The sequence below is a fragment of the Pristis pectinata genome, chromosome 18 (genome assembly GCF_009764475.1).
Source record: "Pristis pectinata isolate sPriPec2 chromosome 18, sPriPec2.1.pri, whole genome shotgun sequence".
Taxonomy (NCBI): domain Eukaryota; kingdom Metazoa; phylum Chordata; class Chondrichthyes; order Rhinopristiformes; family Pristidae; genus Pristis; species Pristis pectinata.
The window spans coordinates 4,699,677-4,723,936 of record NC_067422.1 but is presented as its reverse complement, the minus strand read 5'-3'; the positions used below and the strand labels follow the sequence as shown (position 1 = coordinate 4,723,936).

General features: G+C 44.4%; 1 protein-coding gene across 2 annotated transcripts in view; it reads right to left on the bottom strand.

Annotated features, from left to right (window-relative positions):
- The window catches only part of LOC127579768 (protein kinase C alpha type), a 320,846-nt gene that overhangs the window by 152,630 nt on the left and 143,956 nt on the right, over positions 1–24,260 (bottom strand). For both annotated transcript variants that reach the window (XM_052032673.1, XM_052032672.1), the window contains exons 4-5: positions 14,756–14,867; positions 13,433–13,564 (exon numbers count right to left, since the gene is read on the bottom strand). In XM_052032673.1, coding sequence (XP_051888633.1) covers positions 13,433–13,564; positions 14,756–14,867 — 244 coding nt within the window. The remainder of the gene's footprint in view (positions 1–13,432; positions 13,565–14,755; positions 14,868–24,260) is intronic.

Genomic DNA, 24,260 nt, shown 5'->3' with positions numbered 1-24,260 from the left:
ACCTCCCACAACATCATCTCCCAACACTCAGGCTTCAGCCTTTAAGGATAACAACATATAGTCCAGCAACAATCTGGATTGGACAGCCTCACTTGCATTGGCAGTTCCTTGGAATTGAACAGAGTGACTTCAGGCACACATGGTATTAGGGCAGCTTTATCAGGGGATGGTTTGAGAAGGCAGAAAGGGAATTCCTGAGGTTAGAGTACGAGGAACAGAGAAATGAGAACAAATAGGTTGATTTGGCAGATGAATGCGTGGCTGAGGAATTGGTGCAGGGGGCAGGGTTTCAGATTTGTGGGTTATTGGGATTTCTTCCGGGGAAGGTACAACCTGTACAAAAGAGACGGGTTACACCTGAACTGGAGGGGGACCAATATTCTTGCGGGCAGGTTTGCTAGAGCTGTTGGGGAGGGTTTAAGCTAGGTTGGCAGGTGGATAGGAACCCGAGTGATAGGTCAGAGGTTGGTGGACTTAGTGCACAAGTAGATGCAGTATGTAGAAAGACTGTGAGGAAGGACAGGCAGTTGAAAGGACAAAATTGCAGTCAGTTGGATGGGCTGACGTGTGTCTAATTAATGTGAGAAGTATCAGGAACAAGGGTGATGAACTTAGAGCATGGGTAAGTATGTGGAACTATGGCGTGGTGGCCATTACAGAGATTTGGCTGTCGCAAGGGCAGGAATGGCTGCTGGATATTCCGGGGTTTAGACGTTTCAAAAGGGACAGAGGTAAAAGAGGTGGGGGAGTGCCTTTGCCGATCAGGACAGTATCACAGCTGTAGAAAGGGAGAACGTCCTGGAAGGATCATCTACGGAGTCAGTGTGGGTGGAAGTCAGAAACAGGAAGGGAGCGATCACTCTATTGGGAGTATTCTACAGACCCCTCAATAGCAGCAGAGACACTGAGGAGCAGATGAGGAGGTAGATTTTGGAGAGGTGCAAAAATAACAGGGTTGTTGACATGGATGATTTCAACTTCCCTAATATTGATTGGCACCTCCTTAGTGTAAAGGGGATAGATGGGGCTGAGTTTGTTAGGAGTGTCCAGGAAGGATTCCTGACACAGTATGTGGACAGGCCAACTAGAGGAGAGGCCATACTGGACCTGGTACTAGGCAATGAGCCTGATCAGGTTTCACATCTCTCAGTGGGAGAGCATTTTGGAGACAGTGACCATAACTCCTTGATCTTTACCATAGCCTTGGAGAGGGATAGGAGCAGATGATATGGGAAAGTATTCAACTGGGGGAGGGGGAATTATGATGCTATTAGGCAGGAACTTCGGAGTGTAAATTGGGAACAGATGTTCTTTGGGAAGTGCACAACAGAAATGTGGAGGTCGTTTAGGGAGTACTTGCAGGGGGTTCTGGATAGGTTTGTCCCATTGAGGCAGGGTAAGGATGGTAGAGTGAAGGAACCGTGGTTGACAAGAGACATAGAAAATCTGTCAAGAGGAAGAAAGAAGCTTACCCAAGGTTTAGAAAGCATGGATCAGACAGGACACTGGAGAGTTACAAGGTAGCCAGGAGGGAGCTTAAGAATGGATTTAGGAGAGCTAGAAGGGGCATGAAGGCCTTGGCGAGTAGGATTAAGGAAAACCCCAAAGTGTTCTACACGTATGTGAAGAATAGGAGGATGACTAGAGTGAGGGTAGGACCAATCAGAGATAAAAGAGGAAACATGTGCCTGGAGTCGGAAAAGGTAGGGAAGGTCCTTAATGAATACTTTGCTTTAGTATTCACCAGTGAGAGAGACCTTGACATTTGTGAAGCTGGTATACAATAGGCTGATGTGCTGGGGCATGTTGATGTGAGGAAAGAGGATGTGCTGGAACTTTTGAAAAACATTAGGATAGATGAGTCACCGGGACTAGACGGGATATATCCAAGGTAATTACGGGAAGCGAGGGAAGAGATTGCTATGCCTTCGTCGATGATCTTTGTCCAGGTCCATAGATCCCTCAAGGTTGCTGCGCAGGTTGATAGGGTTGTTAAGAAGGTGTATGGTGTGTTGGCCTTCATTAGTCAGGGTATTGAGTTCAAGAGCTGCGAGGTAATGTTGCAGCTCTATAGAACTCTGGTTAGACCACACTTGGAGTACTGTGTTCAGTTCTGGTCGCCTCTAGGAAGGATGTGGAAGCTTTAGAGAGGGTGCAGAGGAGATTTATCAGGATGCTACCTGGATTGGAGAATACATCTTATCTCTTATGAGGATACATTGAACGAGCTTGGGCTTTTCTCCTTGGAGAGAAGGACGATGAGAGGTGACTTGATGGAAGTGTACAAGGTAAGAGGTATAGATCGAGTGGACAGTAAGAGACTTTTTCCCAGGGTGAAAATGGATCACACGAGGGGGCATAATTTTAAGGTGATTGGAGGAAAGTATAGGGGGATGTCAGAGACAATTTTTTTTATTCCCCCCCCCCCCCACCCCCACAGAGAGTGGTGGATGTGTGCAACACACTGCTGGCAGAGGTGGAGGAGGCAGATGCATTAGGGACATTTAAGAGACTCTTAGATAGACACATGAATGATAGAAAAATGGAGGGCTATGTGGGAGGGAAGGGTTAGTTAGATCTTAGAGCGGGATAAAATGTTGACACAACATCATGGGCCGACAGGCCTGTACTGTGCTGTAATGTTCTATGTTCTAATACTTCTCAGTATTCTACGACATGATTACAGAAAAAGGGAAGGGCAAGGCCAAACATAGATTAGAAATCAAGGCTGGTAGTCTCAGTATATCTTGCACACCCTGTATCATTACACACTGAATGATTTCAAACCTTTTGCCTTCAATAACCTGCCAGACATTTACTATTCTTCATATTCTGAATTTCCTTTTTATCAGTTTAAGACCACTCTACAGTTGATTTGGAAAACAGATCTCTTCCTAGTCCAGTCCTCCACAAAATTTTGTCTTTATATTTTGTTTTTATTCAGAGCTGAAGACTCGAAACTTTTCCAGTCCATCATTCTATTCTACTTTAATCATCCCAGCCCTAGGACATGACCCTGAGGAACTCCCACAGCAATGTCCCAGGCCCAATCAGATTCAATTGCTTAGATAATAATCTTCCCTACAAGGTCAGAAGTGGGGATGTTTGCTGATGACGACAGTATTCAAATCCATTTGCAATTCTTCTGATAATGAAGCAGCCCATCCATAAATATCCTTCAGAAGGTGGTGCTGAGTCACTTTCTTGAATCACTGCAGTCCACCTGGTGAAGATACTCCCACTGTTGTTGGATAGGGAGTACCAGTAATTTAGACCCAGCAAAAATAAAGGAATGACTACTTATTTCCAAGTTAAGACTGTGTGACCGGGAGGGGAACCTGCAGATGGTGTTCAGCTGTCGTCCTTGCTCTTTTAAGCAACAGCGGCCATTCATTTGGGAGGTGCTGTCAAAGAAGCCACGCTGGAGCCATGGTATGCCAGTGGCACAGGGACTTCATGCTTGAGATGGTGAACGGGGTGTCAGTCAAGTGGGCTATTTTGTCCTGAAAGGTATCACACTTGTTGTGAGTTTTGCTGGAGCTGCACTCCTCTAGGGAAATGGAGAGTATTCCATCTCATTCCTGGCTTGTCTTGTAGATGGCGGAAAGGCTCTTAAGAGTAGCTCAGTGCAGGATACCCAGCTTCTGACCTGTTCTTGTCACTACAGTACTTGTGTGTCTCGTCCAGTGATGTTTTTGGTATATGGTGACCCTCAGGATGCTGATTTTGAGGGACATGGCAAAGAGATTGCTCCCAAATGTCAAAGTGAGGTAGCAACCCGATCTTTTGTTGGAGATGGTTGTTTCCTGGCATTTGAGAGGATAAGAAGTTACCTGTCACTTGACAGTTCTTACTCTAATGTTGTCTGGGTCTTGTATGACAAGCAATCAGTGAGCAAACCCAAATCTTATCTCATAATGGAAGGAAATTCATTGATCAAGCAGCTGAAGATGGCTGGGTTTAGGACCCTGATGAACACTGATTAACACCGATATTTCTCTGGACAAGTTCTGACACCAGCCAGCAGGGAGTGTTCCCGTGACTCCCGTTTGTCTTCAGTTTTACAAGAGCCTCTTGAAGCCACACTCAATTGAATGCTGGCTTGTTGCCAAGACCAGTCATTGGCAGTTTATCTCTGGAATTCAGCTCTTTGAGCTGTGCTTATACCAAGGGGGCAATAAGGTCTGGAGTCAAGTAGTTCCGATGCAACCCACTCTGACCATTGGGAGAAGTTTACTGGTGAGTGAGTGCTGCTTGCATCATTGTCACCGACATCTTTCGTCACATTGCTGATAACCAAGAGTAAGATAACTGGGCAGTAATTTGTTGGGTTGCATTAGTTCTGCTTATTGTTGACAAGACAAACAGGAGCAATATCCTACATTGTGAGGTTTGCTGTACGTATATCGGAACAGGCTGGCTAGAGGTGCAGCAGATACTGGAGATCAGGTTTTCAGACTACAGATGGAGGATGCCAAGCTGCTCCAGTGTTCCAAGCCATGTCTTTAGATATCACAAAAATGAATTAAATTAGCTTCTCTGACTGTGGGATCTCAGGATGAAATGTTATTTGATACTCCAACTTTTCAGCCTTATCTTTAGCACCAGTTCTATGTCCTTGAGGATGGGGAGGTTCTTGGAGCAGCCTCCTCCCATGAGCTGCGACGTATAACGCTGAGTTCAACTACATCACGCTGTTGAGTCATGGAGCCTTAAAGCACAGAAACAGGTTCTTGTACCTAACGTGTTCATGCCGTACCATCAAGTACCTGTCTGTACTAATGCCACTTACCAGCACTTGGTGAGAGCCTCCCATTCCTTGATGATTCAACAGCTCATCCAGATGCTTTTCTTTAATAAAATCAACATAGATTTCTTTAACTTCCGGTAACCATTCCCCTCTGTTCCCCCCCCCCCCATTTTCCCTTTTCCTGTCCCCCCCTCTTTCCCCTGCCCTGACAACCTGCCCCATTCCTTCCCTTTATTCCATGGTCTACTATCCTCTCCTATCAGATTCCTTCTTCTTCAGCCCTTTGCCTCTTCCATCTATCACCTCCCAGCTTCTCACATCATTCCCATTTACACCCCCTCATCCCCCACCCACCTACCTTCCCCCCCTCACCTATCACCTGCAAGCTTGTGCTCCTCCCCCTCCCCCTTTTATTCTGGCTTCTGCCCTCCTCCTCTCCAGTCCTGATAAAGGGTCTCAGCCGAAACATCAGTTGTCCATTTCCCTCCATAGATGCTGCCTGACCTGCTGAGTTCCTCCAGCATTTCTATAATGTGTCAGAGTACCTCCCTCCACCACCTCTTCAGGCAGTGTGTTCCAGACTGCAACCATCCACAGGAGGAAAAAAATCTTCCTCAGATGTCCTCTAAACCGCTTACTCCTCGCTCTAAACGTGCCCTCTGGTCTTAGATGCCTCTGTCATGAGGAAAAGTTTTTTTTATTATCTATGCCTCTAGTAACTATGTGTACCTGTGTCAGGTTCCCCCCTCAGCCTCATCTGCTCCAAGGAAAACAAACCCAGCCTATCCAGTCTTTCCTCATAACGGACACACTCCAACCCAGGTAACATCAAGGTGAATCTCTTCTGCACCCTCTCCAGTGCAATCACGTTGCTTGACCAAACTATGGGACAGTTCTCCCAAATCAGACACCAGTGCCCAGATGTTTCTGAGAAGGATTTCACAAAGTCAACTGAATTAAGAGTAACTTTGTCATATCCAAACCTGGTGCCTTGGTAGCCTGTCTGGTTTGATTGCTGTTTTATTTAAATATTGGATACAAATGAAGGTTATTTCAAGTGGAAGGTAACTGTCGATCATTTTGTGATGTGTCCGGCTGCAGTGGGTGAGCCCTGCAGATTTCTTTTCCTGAAGGACAAGATTTAGCTCTGGGTAGCACTGCTCACTCTGTCAGAAGGTCATGGGTTCAAATCCTACTTCACGATGTTGAACGTAATAATCCAGGCTGACACTCAGTACAGTACTGAAGGACTGCCACACTGTTGGGGCTATTGTCCTTTAGACTCATTAATTTGATTCCCTGCCTGTGCTGTCAGGTGGATGCATAAGATCCATGCAACTATGTCAAAGGAGATCATGACAATTCTGTCCGGTATTCTAGTGAATATTTATCCTTCAACCAATATCACCATAACTAATGATCTGATCTACATTGCACTGTTTACAGGAACTTGCAGCACACAAATTGGTTCCCAAATCCTGTAAACAATAGTTTGTTGATCTTTAGGAGAACATAGCATTATTTTTTTTTATTATTTATACAGCACAGTAACAGGTCCCTCTGGCCCAATGAGCCCGCACCGCCCAGTTACACCCATGTTAACCTACTAACCCGTACATCTTTGGAATGTGGGAGGAAACTGGAGCACCCGGAGGAAACCCACGCAGTCACAGGGAGAACGTACAAACTCCTTACAGACAGCTGCGGGAATTGAACCCTGATAGCTGGCGCTGTAATAGCGTCACACTAACCGTTATGCTACTGTGCCACCCTGGCACGGAAGGGCTGCAGAAGTGACCCTGGCACAGAAGTGAAAGGGACCACAGGAATGCAGGTTTTGCTTTCATTCTCATTAACCAGCACCACACAGGAGACAATCGACAATTTGGTGCAGTTTAAACACAATCAGTCCACCAAATGGCCAGGAGTCAGAGTGCCAAATCAATACAGCAAGCATCATTTAGTCACTTCTCACCCAACCACGGAGGACGTGCTCAGCATCCAACTTGTGCTTTCTCAGATCCACTGATGTACCCTCTAGAGGTTGAGATCTTGCTGTGCCGTTTCTACTTTCTCCTGGAACAGAGAGCAGTACAGCACAGGAACAGGCCCATCGGCCCACGATGTCCGTGATGACCACAATCCCAATTTAAACTACACATCTGCCTGCACATGGTCCGTATCCCTCCATTCCCTGGCCAAATGCCTATTAATGCTGTTATTGTACCCGCTTCCATCCAGGCACCTTCCACACTTGTGTAAAAACAATTTGCCTTGTAAATCTCCTTTAAACTTTCCTCCTCTCACCTAAAAGCTATGCGCTCTCGTATTTGACATTTCTACCCTGGGAAAAAGACCCTGTCTACCCTATCTGTGCTTCTCATAATTTCATAAACTTCTCTCACGTCTCCCCTCAGCCTCCGCGCTCCAGAGAAAACAATCCAAGTTTGTCCAATCTCTCCAGCTTTCTCTGACTGCATTTTAACACCATAATCCTCAAAAGCATCAACTGCCGACAGTTAATTCCAGTTAAGAACTTCAATTTCAACTCCCTGATCTAAGAAAAACCTTTTCCAATTTCCTCCTCACTGAGAAGTCACAGTTAAGTAATAACGACCCAGAGGGTGTGGGATCAGGGTTGGGGGGGACATTGTGATTTGAGCTGAGTGCAGTCAGGGTGAGAAAAGCTGCAAGAGGGGATCTGTAGCCACATGAGCTCTGACCAAGATGGGGTGGGGGGCAGTGGGGAGGAAAGCTTTGAAAGTTTTCCAGCCATTCTGCAGTAATCCTCAATGGCTCACAGGCTGGGAGATGGGAGTAGGGTGGGACATGGTGCCCTCCATAAAGGGATGATCTGCTGATCCCTGTTGTCCAGGCTGACCAGAGTTAGTTATAAAAATAGCCACTTGGCTCTGGGACTGCAGGGCCACCCCAACTCTGCTGGCAGAGAAGGTGCATTACATATCAATTGATATTTCATTAAGGTATTGTAAAATAGAAAATTCCATGCACGGGCAGCAGGATAAACTCAACAGAGACACTTCTGATCTATTTATGTCTCTAATCCCAGGTTCTTCCTACTTGTATGGACTTCTTTCAGCTCATTAGGATGGCAACACACACTCAACAACGAAACAGTTCCAAGGCGCTACTTTCACAGTTCCTAATTTTCACGCCTAACATTCTAAACATTAAATTAGATAGAATTAAATGCTTGCAGAGCACAACCTTGAGCCAGTCTATTTAGCTTCATTCTTTAGAGATGACACTGCTATACTGCTCCCCCCTCCTATTTCTCCTTCATATACAGCTGGTGTAATTGGATGGATGTGGACTCAGACCGCTTCTAACAGAAGGGCGACTGTACTGGTACACCCTGCACATTGAGGAACCACCACTAATCAAGTACAATTAAATTTAAATCAAGTTACCCATGACTGTGTTCCCACTGCCCCCGAAAGGCCACAAATGTCCCCCGTAGATGCTACCTGACCCGCTGAGTTGCTCCAGCAGATTGTTTGTTGCTTCAGATTCCAGCATCTGCATTCACTGGTTTCCCCAAATGTACCTGCTGGATTTTACACAGTCTCTAAACACAGCTGACATTTCAGTCCATGACAGAGAGTGAGTGCACTGTCAGAGGCATTTGTCATCGGATGAGTTATTAAACCAAAGCCTCAGGTTGAGATAAAATATCTTGTGGTACTGCTTTAAAGTATCATTGAATCATTATGACACAGGAGGCCACTGGCCCATCATTTCTTTGCTGGCTTTCCAGAAAAGACAAATCTAGCCCCAGTTCCTGGCACACCATCTGGGCCCTGCAAATTATTTTTTTTCTCTGGAGACTTAATATTTCCTTTTTGAAACCCATGTTTAAAACTACTTTAGGCACCTCTTTGGGCAGTACAGTCCAGACCATAGCAACTTGTTACACAACAATACTTTTCCTCCTGTGACCAGTGGTCCTTCTGCCAGTCACCATAATTTGTGGCCTTTGGTTCTCAATCTTCCACCTAAGAAAACAGTTATTTATTTTGTCCAGATCCTTCATGGTTTTGAATACCTCCAATAAATTTCCTCTCAACATTCCTCTGCTGCAAGGAGAACAATTTCATCTTCTCCAGTCTACCAGCAGAACTGAAGTTCCTCATCCCTGGAACCATTCTTGTAAATCTTTTCAGCATCTTCTCTCTAGTACCATCTCATCCTTCATATAACGTGGAACCCAGAATTAGACATAATACTCTGGTTATGGTTGAACCAGTCCTTTAGAGAGGATGAACATTACCTCCCAGCTTCTTTACTCTGCTGCTTTTTATGGGGCCCAGGATACCATATCATCTTCCTCAATCTGTCCTGACATCTTGAGGGATCTGTGCAGTTACACACCTAAGTCTCCCTGTTTCTGCACCCACCGTAGAATCATTCCCATTATATCCATTATGTTCTCCAACCAAAATGTCGCACTTGTACTTACTTCACCTGTCACTTTGTTCTCTATTTCACCTGTTACACCACCGCTTATTCCATCAGCCTGTGCACTATCCCTTCGAACACGATAATTATCCAGCTGACTGTTTAATACACTACCATCTGCAAACAGTGCCTTAATCATTCAGGTTTAAGTCATTAATATACATCAAGAAGAGCAGTGGTCCCAGGACTCACCTTTACAGAACACCACTGCATACTTCCAGCTGAAGAACAACCATTACTCTCACTTTGACTCTTGACCAATGATGTGTCCGTTTTGCCACTGCTTCTTAATTAATGGACTTCAATGTTACTGTCTAGCTGCTAATGCAGTGCTTTATCAACCCCTGTGGAAACCCCATGCACACATCATTCACTGTCCTCATCAATCCTCTGTTGTTTCATCAGAAAGTTTAATCAAATTAATCAAAACACCATTTGCTTTTAACAATTCCATGCTGGCTTTTCTTCCCTAATCCATACTTGTCCAAGGGACTATCACCTTTCGTTTCTTGCAGCTTCCCCATCAGTGAGGGCTCACCGTGGTTGCCAGAATATCCTTACATCCTTTACTATGGGGAAGTACGAGTGAAACATATTGGCAGAAAAAGACTGGGAGACAATGTAGGCTGAGTGATGCAGTGCTGAACTGTCCAGAAGAAATTTACTCAAATAATTTGAAGATTAAGGGCTTTCAGCTTTAACGTTAGACTGGAGAAACTGGGATTGTTCTCCATGGAGCAGAAGAGTGTCACAGGAGAACAATCCAGGATTTGAGAAAGATCTGACGATAGCAAAATTCTGCAGATGCTGGCAATCCAAAATAAAAGCAAACAAAATTCTAGAAATTGTCAGGCAGCATTTGTGAAGAGAGAAAGTTATCTAATGAAAGGCTGTTGACCTCAAAGATTAGCTCTGCTTATCTGTCCACAGATGATGAGAATTTTCTGACCAAGATTTTAAAGGGCAAACAGGAAGAAGCTGTCCCCAGTGGTTTGATAATCAGGGAACACAAATTCAAAATGATGGCCAAAAGACACAGAAAGGAAACACTCTACACAGTGAGTGGTGATGATTTACAACATTTAAGCTACAGCACTTAAGAAGTGTCTAGACTTGAACTGCCTCTGGGCCAAATGCTGGAAGATGGGATTAATACAGGTGGGTGCCCTCTGGTTGGCATGGACGTGGTGAGTGCCCTCTGGTTGGCACGGACGTGGTGGGCAAATGACTGATTCCCGTGCTATGTGACTCACAGTCTATCAATGAGGTGGAAGCAGAATCAATCAGGGTTTTCAAGTGTGAATTATATAACAACAAGGGAAAATAATTCACAAAGCTACAGGAAAACAGCCGGGGAATGGGACTGAGGGGATATCTATATGGAAAACCACCATCAACAAGCCAAATAGACTCCTTTGGTGCAGTAACAATTCTGATTTGTGTCTTTCATATGACATGAAAAAGCCTTGTACTATGATCTGTTCATTCAGTCAACAGCCTTCTGAGATTCCAAGTGGAGAAATGAGAAGATTCCTGCAAAAAAACCTTAATGGTTGACATACGTCTCCCATGGTTTGAGACTTGTGACCACTGTTGTACTTTGGGCTCCCGTGCAGCAGGTGGACACATGGTCCATGTCCCATGGATTACACTGGGACTCATCTACCATCTTGGAGGGAGGTGGAAGCCAGACAGTTGTGTTGTAATGAGGCATTTGTCTCTGCACTGGGGATATCCCACACTTCCTTCCAAATGGAAAGTGGGCTTGTACCCAAGGCACAGATGTTGAGTGATTCCAGAATAGCCAGCATGATTTGAAATGATTTTAAGCGTTTTCCCAAGTCTCTGTGAATTGGGATGCTGGTATTTCCATGATTTTTCCCACTCTCTTTGGAACTGGTTGAGTGGTAGGTATTGTGGAGCTTCTCAGTTCGAAAACCATCTTCCCTCTTCATCAACTCACTTTCCTCCCCAGTTCCACACTTAAAACTGTCCCCCTTCCTTCCCTCCAATTCCCACCCAAGTTCCTCGCAGAAAAGTCACCCCAACCTCATTTCCAGAAAGAAAACCGATTTCTCCAATTGCCCACCCCTTCCCAAGTCCAGACAAAAGAAGTTCCATGTCTCACTAAGTTGTTTGAAAAACAGCCCTCGCCCTTTCAGTTCCTTACAAAATTGGTTCCTCCCATCTTTCCCCCCATCCCACCCCAGGCAGTAATCTGGTAAACCCTCACTACACAAATAAATCCTTTCGCATTAGGGAGAAGGAGACCAAGTCTGTACATAATATTCCAGGTGCAGTCTCTTGAGGGCCGCACATAATTGTGGTAATGTGTCTTTACTGTAGTCCTAATAGGCTTCCTATTTTCTTGCTGTACCTGCATGTTCCCTTTTAGTGATTCATATCCCTCTGAGCATTAACACCTTCTAATCTCTCTCCATTTAAAAGCTTTTATAACCAAAGAGGATGATCTCATTCACCTTCTCCCCCCACATTTTACTCCATCCTTCTCCATTCACTTAGCCTGCCTATATTTCCCTTCAGGCCCTCTACACCATTGTCATCGAGGATCATGAACAGGTGGGGGATCGGCAGTGACCCCAGAACCACCCCCACTGGTCACAGCCTCCTAGTCCAAAAATGACCTGTTCATTCCTCTTGTTTCCCGAGGCTGGATCCAGTTACCAAACACCTCTAAAATGAATCAATCATTTCTTCCCTCCAGCTTTAGGAGGCTGAGTGTCACAACCCATCAACATGTAGACTCATGAACCAGAGCCTGAAGCTCGGACCTTCCTGAGGGAGACTTGGATCTGAAGCTGTAGTCGGACATAAAAGCTGAAATGGGCTGGTTGAGCAAAATGACCCATTTTTGCTGCATGTTCTTGGTAATCCTGTAGAATTTACCAATGGAAACAGGCCATTTGCTGAGCCTACTTCTAAATTACTTCAGATCTGACCTGTTGACACACTCCTTTGGTTTGTTTCTGTCCCATGCAACGTTAAATGTGTCCATAAGTTAAATATCTGGCCTACACTGTCTGAGACATGCGACCTGAAGTTTGGCCATGCACCACCTTTAACCAAACCGCCACACCTCAACACCATTATCAGCAGCCTTTCTCAATAGATGGCATTGAACTCAGCGAAGAAGTGGAGCACAGGGTTTTGGGGTACAGTGCCTCAGTTCCAGATAATGTTTTAATTATATTCTCATTTTACCAGATATAAGCTCTGGCCTTAAACAGTGCTGTCAAACCGCCTGCTCCTGATAGTGATCAAACTTGGGCTTCAAAACTCTCAGTATGGGGATGATGTGAATTCCATTGAACGGTTGGCTTTTAGTTTGGATATTTGAGCAGCATGGATCGTAGACCTTGAGATGATTGCTGATGTATACAGGGTCTTTTGGCAAATCGGCACAGGGTTTCATCATTGGTCAATCTCAGCTTGTGTAAAGTACCCAGCCCCGTTCACTGCAGCATCATTTATTATGCCGATAATGTGGGTAATCAAAAAGACAAAATAGTGGAAAGCACACAACAGGGCAGGACCGGGAATGGTTCAGGTTGATGTCAATGGGCAGTGAAGAACTTTATTGACCTGGAAGGATTTGTTTATCAGGATAGATCACATTTTCATTGGAAAAAGAAAAAAATGAAGTAATGATTTGATATTTGAGATCTCGAAATAATTCTCAAGGTAGATATAAAATCTTCTCCAGGTCAAGAAGGTATAATCTTAAAACCAGAACCAGGCCATTAAGAAGAGAAATCAGCAAATTTTCAAGAATTATGTGATCTCATTAAAATGAACAAAATTATTAAGGGACTTGTTTAGGTCGACGTGGAGTTAATGGTTACCCAGCTGAAATGTCCAGAACCTGGGCCATGGCTTCAAGAACAAGAGATTGGTCACTCAGGATAGAGATGAAAAGAAATGCCTTCATTTGGGGGTGGTGAATCTTTGGAATTTTCTATTCGAGGTGGTGTCGTGGAAAGCCATTCGCTGACTATTCAAGACAAAGACTAACAGATTTTTGGATACTTAGGGAATCGGGGATATGAGCTTTATGCAGGAAAATGACATTAACGTAAAAAGATCAGGCACATACTGAAAACAGAGCATGTACCAAGAAATGACTGGCCAACTCCTGTGTTTATATATATTATGTTCCTGCTGCTATTTACATGGGCGGCTTACCTGTGACACGGAGCAGACTGTCATTGGCAACCTCCACTTTCAGGAATATCCTGCCCCTCCTCTCTGTGTGGTCAGTCCCACACATGCTGGGTACATTTATGACACACTTCTTGTGTACGTTCAGGTCGCAGGCTGTGGAGAGGAAAGGCACACACATTTCAGAAACTGCCATTACAACACTACAACTCAAGGGTTAGTTCAACACAACAGGCTGAAGGGCCCATTTCTGTGCTGTATGATTCCATAACGTTTGTTGTACCAAAATACTGGAGGGGTCTTCAGAAAAAACAAATCTGCCCTGTTTGTGGGAAGTGAAGGGGAAAGGGGAATTAAAATTCATTTAACAGGAAGTGCACGGTGCCTTGGCAAGCAGCACCATTCCAATTCCAGACCCTTGATAGAGCAGGTGAGCTGATTTTACACCAGAAGTGACCTAAACACTTAGAGTAATAGAGCCATTTGGCAGAGAAATCAGCGCCTCAGCCCACTGAGTCAACCACCCAATTATACCAATCCTAAACTAATCCTATTTTACTCTCCCCACATTCCCTCCAGATTCCACCAATGACTTATACACTCCGAGCAATACACAGCGACCAACTAACCCAACAATCTGCACTTCTTTGTCAGGTGGCTGGTTTGAGGATCAGGAGAAAATCATCCATGGTTCCAATTCCTGCTTCAAGGTGAACATTTGCCAGGATCTGCAATGTGATGCCTCTTGTAACCAAATAGGTACATCCTTTTGGAAAACATTCAATGAGAGACTCTGCTAGAACAAGTGACCCGCAACTGGGGCAATGGAGCTCTGGGTTTGGTACAGATCTATCCTGGAAGAGCGTGGGTGAAAAACCATCCGAGGGTTCCGGTTGGTATACACTTCCATCAGATTACACAAGTGAAGCTAACAAATGGAAACTTCACTGCTGACTCTCGGCAGATGTAATGAGCAGCTTAACTGGAGATATCCATATATATTCTTTTAATAAGTTTATATGATCCAAGCTTCAAATGGCATTCCTGCAACAGCATAGCCTGATGATGGATTTAATTTTCTGAGATTGTACATCAAGAGCAGAGTGAGGGTTGGTTTATCACATATCTGCCTATTTCACATAAATACCTGTGGTGCATTTTTTTCTCACATCCTGTCCCTGCTAATGTATGTCTGTCTGTGTGTGCACATCTGCACGTGCGTCTCCAAATTATGTTTAAACATGTTACTTATATTTTGATTTTCCCTACTAAAGTGCCTCAATTTTAAATCCTACACAACTCTGCTTTCTTCTCAAGGAGTAAAGCAAGCACCGACAGAAAACTTACTGTCACATTTCATCCCTTGGTGAATGAGGCCATATAACAGCGAGCCACAGTGATCACAGAAAGTAGGACTCCCATAAGTGTGGATTTTAAATTTGTGTTTGCTTCTTGGATCCTAGAAACAAAAGCAAAAAGAGAGAGATTTGGTTCTGTTCTTTTAAAAAAAAGGTCCTCAAAGTTTCCTCAATGATCTTTGTCAGCTTCACACATTCCACACTGCGATCTCAAATGACTGTTCTACACATAATGTAGTCAGAGCAAGGAGAGCACAGTGCCGTCTCTGGATATAATGCTGCAAACTCGAGCCGTCATGTTCCTCCAGCAAGGGGCACAAAGAAGTGCACCAACCCCACACATATCATCTGCTCCAACAACTTCACCTCCAACTTGGCTCAATGCAACTGGCTCTCTCAGTGATGCTCTACCATAGAGCCATGGAGCATGGAAACAGGCCCTTCGGCCCAACCAGTCCATGCTGACCACATTCAGAGGGACAGCCACAATCAAAAACATGTTAGCTTAGTGAACATGCAATAAGAAACCAACATGACGAAGCAGGCTGTAGAATTCAGGTTAACGAATCTGGTTGTGATAATGCTGTTAAACGTCAAGGGTGGGTGGTCAACACTCTCTTTGGAGATGGTCATTGCCTGACACTTTAATGATGCAAATGTTTCTCTATTAGCCCATCCCTGAAAGTTGTCTGTGTGCATGCATTGGCTGCTTCACCAACTGAGAGGCTGTGAATGGAATTAAACAATGTGCAACAATCAGTGAATGTCACTGCCTTATGAGAGGAGGGCTGTTGATGAAGCTGTGAAGGTGCTGACCAAGGCCTCTGGTACATGTCAATGTTCAAATGGACCCGAGTGTTCTTGCAAACAAGTCACAAAAGCCAACAGGGAGGCCCAGACACAATTAGGATGGCAAATTGTATGTTGGCCTTTATTAGCAAAGGATTTGGGAACGAGAGTTAAGATGTCTTAGTAAACATATGGGGCCTCAGTGAGACTGTGCCTGTGGCACTGTGCACAGTACTGGTCTCCTCACCTTAAAGAGGGTAAACATTTGATAGAGGGAATGCAGCAGAGATTCACTTGACTGTCTCCTGTTGCACAAGGAGAGATTGAGTAGACTTGCCCAGAAGAATGGAAGGAGACCTTGTAGAAACTTGTGCAATTCTTAATGGGCTTGACAGGGTGGAAGCAGAGAGAATATTTCCCTGGCTGAGTCTAGAACCAGCAGTCAGGGTCTCAGAACAAGGGTGGGCCACTTAGAACTGAGATGAGAATGGTGAATCTTTGGAATTCTCTACCCTGAAGGGTTGTGGAGCTCATTCAAAACACAGATCAATGGATTCTCAGATATTAAAGGAACTGAAGAATATGGGGATGGTTGAAGAAAATGGTGTTAGAGATGGAAGCTCAGCCAAGATCTTGTTGAATGGCAGAATAAGTTCAAGGGGCTGAACGGCCTACTCCTGCTGCTACACCCGACGTTCTTCAGAGCTGTGCTGCTGTTCTAGTATTGTGAGTTGGAAATTCAGTTTCCAACGTTCAATATTTCTGAAATGAACAAGTCAAAGAGAGGAACACCGAAAAAGGGAAATGACACAGGTGATAGGATAATCAGAGATTCCACAGGAACTAAATGTTGAGGTTTTGGAATAAATATCTCTAGGAATGAACAGATCTTCATTATAAATACCATCTGTCCCAAGACTGAGTCAAATTGTTACCTCATTTACATGATCAGTTGGCAAGAAGCTGTTCAAAATGTGGAATAGCTGGATTTAGATTAAGAACTTGATTTAGACTGTTAACAAAATAAATCAAATTCATTCATGTTGCCACCACTATGAAGCATCACAAAGTAAGCCACTGTTAACAGCGAGGTCAGGTAATACAGTAGAGTCAGTCTCCGAGACCTTTCCTTATAGATTGCTGACTGCAAACCCTGTCCCTTCCAATTCACATTTCATTGCATTTTTTGCACATCACTGCAAAGCTGTAGACTCTTAGCTCTACTGGTATCACCTAAGGCTCAATGGACCCATGCAACAAAGTTTCATGGGTTCAAATCTCATTCCACTCCCAGTCCAGGAAAAAAAAGGATCAGAAAAAGACCCTTTGAACCTGTTCCTCAATTCAATACAATCATGGCTGATCCTCCATTTTAAATTACCAAATTCTTACTCTCTCCTCATTCTCCTTAATACCTTGTGTGTCTAGAAATTCACCTATTTCCCTTAATACATTCAGAGACTTGGTCTCTACACACCTCTGTGGTAGCAAATTCCAATGGTTCAACACCATCATGAAGATATTTCTCCTCATTTCAGTCCTATGTCTCTTGCCCAGTAACCTGAGACTGTGACCTCCCTTTGTAGATAACCCAGTCAGGACAAGTGTGCTCCCCACATCAGTCTATCTAGCCTAGAATTTAAGTTGCAATGAGGTCTCTTTTTCTTCTAAACTCCTGTGATTACAAAGATAGTCAACAATTTCTCAAACATGGTAGTCCCCACTATCTCAAGAATCAGTCTGGTGCTCTTCTGTTGGTCAGGATTGACTCCCCAATTGATCCAGATACACTGGAGACACAAGAGTCTGCAGATGCTGGAATCTGGAGCGAAAAACAAGATGCTGGAGGAATTGGGCAGCATCTGTGGAGGGAAATGGAGAGTCGACATTTCGGGTCGAAACACTTCATCTGGACTGAGAGTTAGAGGAGAGATTCTCCACCTTCCTCCCCTATCAGATTCTATCATCGTTAGCCCTTTGTCACCTCCACCTATCACCTCCCAGCTTCTGTCACGATTTCTACTCTCCCTTCCTCCATCTGCCTGTCACCCCCTCCTCACCGGGATCCACCGATCACTTCCTAGCTCTTGCTCCTTCCCTTCACCATTTTATCTTTAAGTCCAGAGAGAGGGTCTCAACCCGAAACACTGACTGTCCATTTCCCTTCGTAGATGCTGCCTGAACCACTGAGTTTCTCCTGCATCTTTTTTTTGATCCAAATACACAGTCCAATTGAACTACAGAAAATTTCAATCAAACAGAATATTCTGTGTCAGATGGTTGTGATGTTTTGTATAATTGTTAACTAGTTTATTACATGATGTGCTGCTTTGCTTTCATTGTGGTTTTGCATCTGATGTATTCTAGAGCAGGTTTGACTGTAGCTTTGCTCTGAGTGTATGTTATACACACAATCTCTGACTGTAGCTTTGCTCTGAGTGTATGTTGTATACACAATCTCTGACTGTAGCTTTGCTCCCAGTGTGATGAATAATACCTTTGCTGTATCACCTTATGTGTTGTAAACAGGCACTGATGGTAGTTTTGCTTTCAGTATGTTGTCTACAGGGTTTTACCTTTGATCTCTGTGTATTGAATACTGTCTGATCAGGCTGAAAGTGGAGACTGGCTGCTGCTGTGTTACAGTTTCCCAGCCAACAGCTCTAGAGAAAGTTGAAAGGGGAAATCACATGTAATTACATTAAAAAAAGGACAACACTATCCCGAGGCTCACTCTGAGATGGTGGGGCTTTAAATCAGTTAATGGCCATGCACTAAACACACCAAGATTTCTCCAAAACCCATTAAACCTCTGTCACGTAAGCCATCAGTGTCTTATACAAGCATCAGATGTGTTCCAGATTGTGATAAAGCTGTGTGACTCAAAGTAATTGGGCTCTGCTTTGGGGTTGTACTTCGTCTTACATGCCTTTCACCCTGTCACTGAGTTGCCATGGTTACAACCTATTATTGATGGCAAAAAAAATTTGAGCTGTCAGTGTTAATTCCCTCATTATTCTGCTGGTGCAATGGTAAATTAAATGAAAATATTAACATAACAACAGTGTAAATTCCAGTCCTTGCACCTGATGCTGTGAATTCTGAAGATTTACAGAAGCCTTTGGAACAGAGACCGAAGTGATTTACTGTCTCTACTTGCTCCTTGTTTTCTTCCACATTTAGAGTTCCATTATTTTCTCTGTGATGTCAAGATGAAAGTCCAACAAGCATGGCTGCATTCTGAGCAGCAGAAAACATCTTGGCAGTTCCCCCATGTTTCCCATCCAATTCTGGGGTTTAAAGAGTCCCTGTAGCCCAGTCACATCATGGCCCGTGGAGTGACAATTAAAATATTTCAGGAAGTAGTGTACGAGCCCTCTAAGTTTGCAAAGTTACAATCTGTCCCTTCAAGGTCTGTGGAATGACTGATACCTCACACACCCACCACTGCAACAAATGCTGGAACACTGGGTCAGAAAGCTGTAACCTCCCAATCTTGGCCCAGGGGTGGAACGCGGCAGATACGGAAACTTCCTCCCACCCAAGAGCGGGATTCAAGGATTCACCATTCCTGGGATCCTTGGGTACATCAGCAGAATCCGGTCACCTAATGCACACTGACCCATAAGCTCCTCTATCTGTGAACACAGTTACAGACAGACAGTTCAGACCCTTGAATCTTCCTCATTGTGCGTCTTTCAACACTCCCCAAAGAAAATCTATCAAACTCTGTTTTGAAAATGTAAATTGATTCTCTGCCCCGGTAGTGTTTGGGGAGAGGGATCCAGATTTCTACCAGTCCATATGTGGAACGATCCACCTGATTTTACACCTAAATGGCCTGGCTCTAAGTTTAAAACAATCAGGATTCTGGACAGAGTTCAGAGTGGTCTGCAGAACCGGTGAGAGATTCTTCCATTGCTACACATCCCTTTCTTCCGGAAAGCCTTCTCAGAGTACTTGAGAGCGTGAGGGTTAGATATGGCAGACAGTCTAGATAAAAAGGGCAACAAGAAAGCAGGTTTTAAGGCTGATCTGGAAGATGGAGCAAAATGAAGGATGAAGGATCTTGGTGCAGAGCAAGACGATCAAGGAACTGCCAGCATCAGCATATAAGAGGAGGTAGTGAGAAGCAATGCAATCCAGCAGCATGATTTAATCTCATGATAACCTGTCAGATGGTGTGATGAAATGTGAGAAGGAACCTTACACAATCCCATCGCCCTGGTCATATTCACTATGGTAACAGTCCTGCCACATACACCTGTCAGAGCAACTACACGACAAATCAGTTGAGCTACTGATGGTACCAAACTGGCATAAACTAAACAAGGACTCATTGCCATGGTAACACCTCGATCTTTCCCATGGTTGTAAACCAAGACACCACCAGTGGAAGACAGTATAACATCACTGTATCACCCATATTACACTTGGAAGAATTAGAGTACAGAGAGACTGCAAACTCAGCTGTAGGGCAAATGGCCAACCAACGACAAAAACTGTGACATACCCAAAGGCAGCATTCTTGGATAAAACCTGCCTGACATTTAACCAGTCCACTGCTGATGCTGTGCCTCCAGACACCGAGGCCACAGGCTCTGAAACTCCCTCCAGAAACCCCGCCACCTCTACCACACTCTCCTCCCTGAAGACCCTCTTAAAAGCTCCCCCTAATTAAACTTCCAATCCATTATTCCAGGTCAATTTTTAATTTGATTTCACTTCTGCAAAGCTCCTTCTGATGTTTTGCTACACTGACAGCACAATGTAAATGTTGCTGTTGTTAATCAGATGATGTTCGGGTAGGATTTCAAGGAAGCTTAAAAAAGAGATAGAAGTTAAGAAAACAGGAAACACCCACGTTCCAGCTGCAGTACTGAAGTTCTGTGCTCCAGAACTAGTTGTGCCTCAGGCACAGTTGTTCTGGTACAGTCACCGAGTGCTACCTACCCAACAAAGAGGAAAATTGCACATATAATGACCAGTTTACAAAGAGCAGAACAAAGCTAATCCCCCTAATTATGCCCGAATCAGTCTACCCTCAATCATCAATGAAGTTTCTCACCTGCGACCTGCTCACCAATGCCCAGTTTGGGTTCCACCAGAACCACTCATGGACCAAAATGCTATACTGTAGAGGCAAGGTGAGAGTGACAACAAGAGAACATTTGTCTGAGCATGGCTCAAAGCCCATAGATAACCCTCAAGTGAATGGGGAAAACACTCTGGTGTTTGGGGTCATACCTCCCACAAAGGAAAATAGCTATAGTTGTTGTGGTCAATCCTCCGAGTCCCAGGATATCACCGCAGGAGTTCTTCAGGATAAGTGTGCTTGGCCCAAACATCTTCCTTCCATCACTAAGTCAGAAGTGAGGATGTTTGCTAATGATTGAACAATGTTCAGATAGGTTCATAACCACATGGCAAATAAGAAAGCTTATGGGGTATTAGCTTTCATAAATCGAGGGATCAAGTTTAAGAGCCACGAGATAATGATGCAGCTCCATAAAACTCTGGTTAGACCACATTTAGAGTACTGTGTCCAGCTCTGGTTGCCTCATTATAGGAAGGATGTGGAAGCATTGGAAAGGGTGTAGAGGAGATTTACCAGGGTGCTGCCTGGTTGAGAGAGTATGCATTATGAGGAGAGACTAAGGGAGCTAGGACTTTATTCTTTGGAGAGAAGGAGGATACGAGGAAACATGATAGAGGTGTACAAAATATTAAGAGGAATAGATAGAGTGGACAGCCAGCGCCTCTTTCCCAGGGCACCAATGCTCAATACAAGAGGGTATGGCTTTAAAGTAATGGGTGGGAAGTTCAAGGGAGATATCAGAGGGAGGTTTTTTTTTTACTCAGAGAGTGGTTGGGGCATGGAGTGTGCTGCCTGGGGCGGTGGTGGAGGCAGGTACATTGGTCAAATTCAAGAGCTTACTAGATAAGCATATGGAGGAATTTAAAATAGAGGGATATGTGGGAGGAAGGGGTTAGATAGTCTTAGGTGAGGTTTAAAGGTCAGCACAAGATTATGGGCTGAAGGGCCTGTATTTTGCCATACTGTTCTATGTTCTATGAAACAGTGCGCACTTACAAGCAGCAAGATTTTTACAACATTCAGGTATTAGCTCATAAATGGCAAGAAACACTTGCACACAGAAGTGGCTGGTTATGACCAGTACCACGAGACAGTCCAGCCACCTACTCTTGATGAGCAAAGGCTCAGTATCCACCAATATCAGAAAATGCTGGAAACACTCAGCAGGTCAGGCAGCATCTGTGGAGTTACCGAAATTCGATATTGAGTCTGGAAAGTCACAGCGTGCCCAGACAGAAGATGGGCTGCTGTTCTTCAAGTTTACATTGGGTCTCATTAGATTGTGCTGGAGGCCACAGACAGATAAATCAGTGGGATTGGGACAACTTTAGCCAACTCCCTTTCTGTATTTTGCCAGTTCTGCTGTGTTTCATCTATCTGTAACACCGACTCAGGTTTTCCCTCTCCATTGACACAGCCTGAGCTGCAGGGCACTTCCCGAATGTCTGACGTGCATTTCAGAGTTTTCGCATGTCCCTTTGATTGCTTTCTCTCTGACCAACTTTCCTCACTAATCTTAAATCAGATGCTTTCATCAATCACTTATTCATAGAGCGCTACAGCACAGAAACAGGCCCCACAGCCCATCTAGTCCATGCTGACCTGATCTTCTGTCTCATCCCATTTACCTGCACCCAGACCATATCCCTCCAATCCCCTCCCATCCATGTAGCTATCCAAACTTCTCTTAAATGTTACATTGAACCCACATCTACCACTTCCACTGGCACCTCATTCCACACTCGCACCACCCTCTGTGAAGAAATTTCCCCTCAGATTTCCCTTAATTATTTTACCTATCACCCTGAACCTATGTCCTCTAGTTCTAGTCTCCCCCAACCTTCGGGGAAAAGCCTGCATGCATTCACCCTACCTATACCCCTCATAAGTTTGTATATCTCTGTAAGATCTCCCCTCATTCTCCTGCGCTCCAGGGAATAAAGTCCTAACCTATTCAACCTTTCCCCCAGAACTCAGGTCCTCAAGTCCTGGCAACATCCTTGTAAATTTTCTCTGCACTCTTTCAACCTCATTGGTATCTTTCCTGTAGGTAATTTCCTAATCTCAGTTACCTGCACTACGTTCATATCCTTTTATGCCTTGCATACTTAACTGCCTGTCTAAATGTCTCTTGAACATTGAGACTGTGTCTGATTCCACCATCTCCTCTGGCACAAGAGTTCTAGATATCAACCATTTTCTGTGTAAAAAAACTTTCCCCGAAAACCCTCTTTAAATTTATCCCCAGTGCAATCCTGTCTTCACCCTGTCAAAGATATTCCCTCTGTTCCATCCATCCTTCTCCACCTTCCATGCATCTTAAAGCTGAAGTCTCCTCTCTGTTTCCCAGTTCTGACAAATCACTTTTTCTCTGAAACATTAACTATGGATTGTATTGATTTTCTCTTCATAGATGCTGCCTGGCCTGCCGTGTGTGTGTGTATGCGCACGCAGGGGTTAGGGGAGTGGAATTGAGGGCACCATTAACCTGAAGCACAACTGGGCCAGACACACGAATATTTTGCCTTCAAGAGCACATCAGAGGCCGGATAACCTCCGAACACCTCTAATCCTTTCCACCTTCTACAAGACACATCAGGAGCATGATGACACAAGAATCTGAAGCAGGAGTAAGCCAGCCAGTCAGCCCCTCTCCACCCCCCTTCCACTTCCGAGCCTGATCCACCATTCAGTCAGGTATTATCTGATCCAGTCTTGGTCTCAGACCACCTTCTCTCTCTCTCCCTAAAGCCCTCAACTCCCTCGTAGTTTCAGTCTCTCCCTTGAATATAATCAATGATTCCACCCTCCACAGCTCTCTTGGGAAGAGGATCCTCAGAGAAGAAATTCCTCCTCATCATGTCTGAAATGGGCAACCTCCTATTCTGAAACTATGTTCTCTAGTGCTAGATATTCCCACAAGGAGAACATCTTTTCAATCATCTACCTTGTCAATCAACCCCAGAACGTAACATGTTTCAATAAGGTTACCTCTCATTCTTCCAGAGCCTGAGTATAGGCCCAACATATACATCTGCTCCTTCACCCCAGGAATCCACTCTCTAATTATGGAGACCAAAAATGCATGCAGTAGTCCAGGTGTGATCTCATCATTCCCTGTAAAGTTGCATCAAAACTCCATCTCCCTTGCTACAAAGGCCAACATTCCAATTACCTTCCTAATTACTTGCTGACCTGCATGCTAACTTGTGTTTCACGCACTAGCACCCACCTCCCACCCTGGATCCCTTTGCACAACAGCTTGTTGTCTCACTCCACTTAAATAATAATTTGCATTTTCATTCTTCCTTCCAAAGTAGATAACTTCACATTTCCCTGTACTATACATCATCTTCAAAATTCTTACCCATTCACTTAACCCATCTATATCCATTTGTGGCATCTTTGGGTCCTCCTCACAAGCTGCTAACTCATAAGAAAATTTGGCTACTGTACACTCAATCCGTTCACACTCTCCAGTTGCCCCAATGAGTGCAGCACCAACAACACTCAAACAACTTGTCACCAATCAGGGCAAGGCAACCCAATGATCTGAACCCCATCCCTCCCCCCAAATACTCCCTTCCTCCATCAGCGTCATAACAGA